The following is a 7066-nucleotide window of genomic DNA, read 5'->3' on the forward strand; positions in this document are numbered from 1 at the left end:
CTCATCCAGATCTTGGGGGCTCATTCAAAATGAAAAATATTGAAAAGAGAAAATCCCTACCCCTCAATCTCTCAATTATCTTTTCAAAAAATTTAAAAACATTAGTCAGAAAAGGACAAAAACCAGACATATTTAACAGCATCTAAAATTGTCGAGCAGCCACCATATAAGTTAAACACGTAAGGTGTTTAACTTAATTTTTCAGTTTTAAGAACTTCTATACTAAGAAAATATGATTCGATCTGATACAAATTTGCTAAATTTTCAAATGAGAAAAATTGTGAAATAATAAATAGGGCTGAGGAAAATCTAAGAACTAGTTTAGAGTTGGGGTGATACACAGTAGCTAATTAATTCATTTATATTAAAGCTACTTATGACATTCTCAACTGAATTGCAAAGGAGGAGTACAATATTGCCTATGAAGAAGTGATTGGTGCATAACTTGATGCACAGTGTTAAGTATGATCCAGCATATAAAAAAGAACAGAAAACAGGCTCTACACAAAGGTAATCTGCCTTAGGTTTACAATATAACAGCCGCATCATTTCATCAAAAGCTCTGTAATCACTTCTGCTAAATTAATAGCAATTTATTCCTGGCAACTCTTAGAATTAAGTCTAGATCTGTTTGGTCACTTTTTGAATTTTAAGTGCTTTCTTTGGTGTTTACAAACTGAGAATGCATTGTTCTGTTGAATAACGACCAAAAGGGGACCTACAAAACAGCCAGAACATAAGCAAGTTTATCTTCTGTGGATAGTGGATACTGATTAGGGAAATTAATCTCTCCTTGAAGAGTGCAAGGACTTAACAGTAAAATCAATCTACTAACCACAACTCTTATTCTAAATCTTCAATTCCTTAAAATGATTTCCTCAAAGGCTAAAATACCAAACTGGGTCACACTGTGGGGCGGGGTGGGGGTGGGGGTGTCAGTCTCAATCCCACCGGTTCAACTAACAATTCTTCAAACTGTAATACACTACTTAGATTCAAACTTCAAGGTGTTTTTAAAACTTGCATTAAATTTTAACAGAATGATTATTTACTTTGGATATATTTTGAAAGTTTTCCTTTAATATACTTCAAGTTCAGGAAAATCAGACAGTTCTAAAAATTTCAGGGATGCATTTAATTTGCTTTTGATCAAATACTTTTTTTTCCCCAATCGCAATAAAAAACGTTTGCCTAAATAAAGACAGCCGCTACATTTTCACTAAAATGCTTCCAAGGCTGCAGGAGGCACATACTCATTTGTAACGTCTGGGCTCTCCTGACAGGTGAAAGAAACACAAGTATTCAATTCTGAGGTTCTCTTTAAAATGTTGCTATTTCTCTCAATCCCGTTACTCTAGACTCTCAGTCTAGGCAACTTTTCCAAGACCTTAAACAAAACAAAACCTGCACGTGGGAATGGAAAAGTTAGCATCTCGAGGCCATCGCGGCAAATCCCTCGTGCACAAAGGCAGCGACCCCGCCGCGGTCGCACAGCCCCGGGCAGGATCGCGTCATCCCACGCGAAGCGCTCGGGCGGCAATCCTGGGCCGCGAGCCCACTGGGGAGCCAGGACCCGCGTGCAGGGTCCGCCCCGGGGCCGAGTTTTCAATGGAAGCGGAGAGGATGGGGGCGGGAAGGAGCGGAAGCTCAGCACGAACGGCGGCGCCCGAGCTGCGGCTCGTCGCTCTCCCGGGCTTTCGGGCTAAGGGCAGCGCACCGAACGGGCGCGGGGCCGCCCGGCTGCAGGCAGGCACCGAGGGCGGTGCGAGGCCCCGCGGCCGCGAAGGGAGGGCGGGCTGGGCCCAGCCCCCGGCCCCTGAAAGCACTTTCGCGGCGTCTCCCGCCCCCCACGACAAGATGGCGACGTGGACAGAGGGGGAGCCCGGCCCGCGAGGCTGGGGGAGAGCGAGGAGGGGAGGGGAGGGGAGGGGAGAGAAGACGGGAACAAAAAGGAGGCCCCCCGGAACGCCGAGGCTGGCCCGCGAGCGGGGCGGCAGGCGGGCGGCCGGGGATGCGGCGGGCAGGGGCTTACTTTTTCTTGTCGTTCGCGCCGCCCGCGCCCTCCATGGCGAATCGGTCGCCGCGATGCCTTCCCGGCCGGCGCCCCCCAGGCTCGCTCCGGCCTAAGCGCTGGCTCCCTGCACGCGGCGGGAGGGCAGAGGCACGTCCAGAGGTGTGAACCCCCTCGTGAGATGCGAGGCAGCAGAAGCTGGCGGCGGCCGCAGGACTCCAGGCTGGGCTCAGAAGAGCCTCCCCTCTGGCTGCAGGCTCAGGCGGCGACGAGGGCGATCCTCGCGTCCCCTCAGACGAGGCGGCTCTGTGCACTGTGGAGCTGAGGCAGCGGCAGGGGACGGGCAAGGACGGGGGCGCGCGCGAGAGCGCGCCCGGGGGGGGGTTCGGGAAGGAGAGTGTCGGGGGCGCGCTCGCCCGCGGAGCCCGGCGCGCGCTCCCGCAAGCCCGCCTCACCTGAGAAGAAGGCGGGTTCCCTGAGAGCCAATGGCGAGTGACGCAGGCGGTCAGGCCCCACCCCAGCCCACTTCTGTGTCAGCCAATCAGGAGTCGGTCAGCTGAGGCACAGCTGGGAAGCGCTCCCGAGCTCACGTGCTCGTCTGTGTGCAGCTACGGAGGAAAGAGAAAGGGTCTGGGGTGCGGCCAGCCTGGTTTGGGGACCCTGCGCTTTTTTCTAGGGGAAGCAGTGGCTGACTTTGGGAGGCGCTGCTGCGAAGGGATTTCTGTTTGTGGGTTCCTAGTCTGAATCACATTTCCTGCTCTCAGAACAGCAAGTCTACTTGCTTTCTCCTTGGCGGCTATGCTGTGCAGGTTTGCCTCCCGTTGTACTGACTCTTAGTTCAAAAATGCAGACTTTTCGAGTCGTGACAGCAAAACCCTTTGGTTCCTTTGCTCAGATGTGTTACAATGGGGTCTTTTTGCCAAGTTACCTAACCACGGGCCATGTCACCGACCACACTCTGCTGGAGAACATAAGGATACCCTTCTTGTCCACTGAGTTTTTGTGATGAAGTTTGATTACTGAGTGCATGCAAACAATATATAAAACAACATACTCTTGCTGTAGACCTGTAGAAGTAATTAAGGTAGTAGGAAAATCTTAAAATCTGAAGTTATTTTAAGCACTTACAGATATGAGTGGCTTTAATTAAAGAGCATAAACCTGAATTTCAGGGACAGAGTTGGAAAAATGGCTTTAGGTAGACTTACTTTACTCCCTTGTTGCTTTTAAACGAACCAAAAAATAATCTTAGATGGATTAAAAAGAAAAAGGAAAAGGAAAAATAGACGACCCTTGGTTTGAGACTTGCACCTGGAACTGAGTTCCCTCTGTGGGTTGGAAGGAGGAAGGATTCTCCATACTCCACCAAATCCTGGGCAGGGGACCTCTGAACAGGAGTTAACTGGAGTTAACTGGATACACTTTTGGCCAGTATGACCTGTTGGCTAACATGATTTAGCAAGCTACTGAGTAAGACTTACTCACTTTTTGGCTTTGGAAGCATACATTCAAGACTGTCAGTCTTTTAAACGAAAAAAGGAATGTATTTTGAGCTTTCCAAAGCAGCATTGCATATATATCTCCACTTAACACTAGATTATTTTACATCTCACCTTTGCCTTATTAATAATATTGTTACAGCCCTGGCCGGTTGGCTCAACGGTAGAGCGTCAGCCTGGCGTGCAGGAGTCCCGGGTTCGATTCCCGGCCAGGGCACACAGGAGAAGCGCCCATCTGCTTCTCCACCCCTCCCCCTCTCCTTCCTCTCTGTCTCTCTCTTCCCCTCCCACAGCCGAGGCTCCATTGGAGCAAAGATGGCCCTGGCGCTGAGGATGGCTCTGTGGCCTCTGCCTCAGGCGCTAGAATGGCTCTGGATGCAACAAAGCGAAGCCCCAGAGGGGCAGAGTATCGCCCCCTGGTGGGCATGCCGGATGGATCCCGGTCAGGCGCATGCGGGAGTCTGTCTGACTGCCTCTCTGTTTCCAGCTTTGGAAAAATGAAAAATAAAAAAAATAATAATAATATTGTTACAATTTAACTCTAGGTTATAAATTAATGTGACTATCTGTAATGGGTTTCAATTATATTGGTGTGTGAAAACTGGTCTGTAAAACAAAGTAGTCTGATAAAAAAGCTGATTCACATAGCACCTCTTTCTAACTGGTCAGTAGATCCATAAAGATAATAGTTAAATATTGATTTTAATGTACTTTTTTTTCAGATCTACAACACTGAATGATATGTCTTCATGAAAAGTACTGTGGGAAATGCCTGTAAAGCAGAAAGGAACAAAAATAAGTATTCATATTTTTCTTTAATTATGGAAAGAACAACTGTAAACTACCAACTTTTTAACAGTCTGAAAACTTGGTGTTGAGAACTCTGGTGTCAGTCAAGAGTGAGCTTGAATACCGGCTGTGACATTTACAAGTCATTTAATGTTTCTATGCCTCAGTTTACTCATTTGTGTAAGTAAAAAAGTCTGCCACAGACTTATGGGGTGATTAAATGAGATAATACATGTAAAGCACTTAGAAGAATACTTGAAACATAGTAAGTAATCAATAAATATTTAGTTTTAGTATTGTTGGTCGTCTTGTTTTAATTATTCTTATCATTACTATTACTCCAAATGTGTGCCGCTGCTAGCAGTAATTATTTGGGCTTCTGCCAGAGTTAAGCCAGTTTAACTATAAAGAATTCCAATTATCGTAATATAAAACTGTAAATATTCTCTATTTTCAACTTTGGAACTGCCCAGAGTATTCCCACTTTCATATATAAACATGGTGACAGAGATATTTCATCATTTCCTTTCTCATTATACTTGTAAGACATTCTCTCTGGCCACTGAGTATAGCTAAAGTGTATAATACTTAGTACATCAAAAAACACTGAGGATTTTGTAATAGCAAATATAAGTCATTTATAATTTTTTTAAGCATTTCAAAAGTTTAAAACAGAATAGTTCAATCAGCAAAAGATGTTTTTGAACAATCATTAAATTTGCCCCAAAGTTCGATTTTCCTTTTCAAGAATATAAAATATGGTATTTTGTGTGTATATGTATGAACATGTAAAGGTAATATTCAACTAACTTGTTTTTACATAATTACAAAGGAACTAAGTAGTATTCCCAAATTCAATTAATTATGTTTTAAAAAACAATTATAAAAGGCAAGATTTACTGTGGGAAAAGTTTTAAAGTCATTTTCTTTAAATCAACTATATATTAATAAATGCATTCATGTTATTACAATGTAAATAAAACTTAATGAACAGCCTTAGTCAGTCACTTTCTACTCTTCGTAAGTGTTCAAATTTCATTTCAAATCACTTTGCAGAACTTTCTAAGTAAGCTGAAAGATTACTTGCAGATGACTCAATTGACCCTTAACCCATATTTAATAGGAAGTTGGGCAGTGAGTCAGGAGGAGACAAGTTGAAGTTGAAATTTGGAATACTACTAAATGATATAGAATACTGAGCCTTCTAAAGATTGAAACACATCAGATTCAGATAATTTAGAATGTTTCAAACTATGTAAGAAAACCTAGTGGTCAATAAGTGATTCCTGTCTTATTACCCTTAATTTCCACTCCCCTCCCTTTGCCCTATTCTATTATAAGAACAACAACAAAATGTATATCATTTGGAAGGAAAGAGGTTAGATGATAATAGACACTAAACATCCTTTTTTTTTCTTTCAAGGAAAAACAAAATATGTATCTTTGAGTTTATGAAAAATAAGAATAGACTGAAAATTTAACACTAGCACTTGTCAATTATGATGAATAGATATTTTAAGCATAAATTTACAAAGGAATACCAAGGGATTTTTGTTTTCTGGTCCAACATGTAAGGAGTTTGGTGGCTCCTGTCCTCAGTATAAGAAAAAAAGCTGAGGCCTGACCAGGCGGTGGCGCAGTGGATAGAGCGTCGGACTGGGATGCAGAAGACCCGGGTTCAAGATCCCGAGGTCACCAGCTTGAGTGCGGGCTCATCTGGTTTGAGGAAAAGCCCACCAGCTTAAGCCCAAGGTCGCTGGCTCCAGCAAAGGGTTACTCGGTCTGCTGAAGGCCTGCGGTCAAGGCACATATGAGAAAGCAATCAATGAACAACTAAGGTGTTGTAACGCGCTATGAAAAAACTAATGATTGATGCTTCTCATCTCTCTGTGTTCCTGTCTGTCTGTCCCTGTCTATCCCTCTCTCTGACTCACTCTCTGTCTCCGTAAAAAAAAGCTGAGCAAACTGAAAAACAACAACTCTTCTTAGATCTCTCAGAGAGTATTGAAGTGGAAGGGAAAACTACTTCCCTGAAAACTGGATAGACAGAGGGATATGGAGAATCACAGCTTACTGGAGGATTACAATTTACCAGGAGCGGAAGTCAGCAACTTATGCCAACTTCAGAGTTGGAACCAATATCAGTAGGAACACTTTAAACGGTAATTGAGGAATTGCTGGAGGCTCTGTGTAGACCAACTTGAGTTAAAAACTCCAAGGGGGCTCAGCCTTAGAGGAGCCCCACATGTTTTCTGAGTTTTACCTCCAGGAACCCTATCAGATTCTCACTGTGGAGATGTGAGAGAAACCTCTTGCTTTTTTCAGGGAAAGGGGAAAACTAACCCTTTGGAAATACTCACAGAGCCATCTGTTCTTCAATATAAGATCTGCCCTCAAGGGAAACTAACCAGTGTTGGAGAAGGGAAACACCCAATTCCAGCCTTCTCTAGTCTTCAACATGGGAGGAGGGAAATACTCAACTCAGGCTCACTGAAAGACTGAGACCTAATTATAGTACTATAGAATGCTTTCCCTCCTCCCACGGACCTTACCATAATACCACAACAGTACGGTTTTTGTGTAATAATAGGGGATTATAGCTAAACGGCAAGCCTCAGACCCTATTTAAAGAGTCACTAGGGACATCCAAAGACGACAAGAGAAACAAAAACAAAGACACTAGAGTAAATTTTAGATTTAGACACCACAGCTACAGCAAACAATAACACAGCCTGATTCCTGGCCAGATACACATAAAACTTTATGG

General features: G+C 44.0%; 1 protein-coding gene across 1 annotated transcript in view; it reads right to left on the reverse strand.

The window, feature by feature from the left end:
* Positions 1–2465, reverse strand: part of HIF1A (hypoxia inducible factor 1 subunit alpha) — a 48622-nt gene extending 46157 nt beyond the window's left edge. The window contains exon 1 of the mRNA XM_066272947.1: positions 2033–2465. Coding sequence (XP_066129044.1) covers positions 2033–2067 — 35 coding nt within the window. The 5' untranslated portion in view covers positions 2068–2465. The remainder of the gene's footprint in view (positions 1–2032) is intronic.
* Positions 2466–7066: the final 4601 nt, after the last annotated feature.

This window comes from Saccopteryx bilineata, chromosome 4 (assembly GCF_036850765.1).
Source record: "Saccopteryx bilineata isolate mSacBil1 chromosome 4, mSacBil1_pri_phased_curated, whole genome shotgun sequence".
Classification (NCBI taxonomy): Eukaryota; Metazoa; Chordata; class Mammalia; order Chiroptera; family Emballonuridae; genus Saccopteryx; species Saccopteryx bilineata.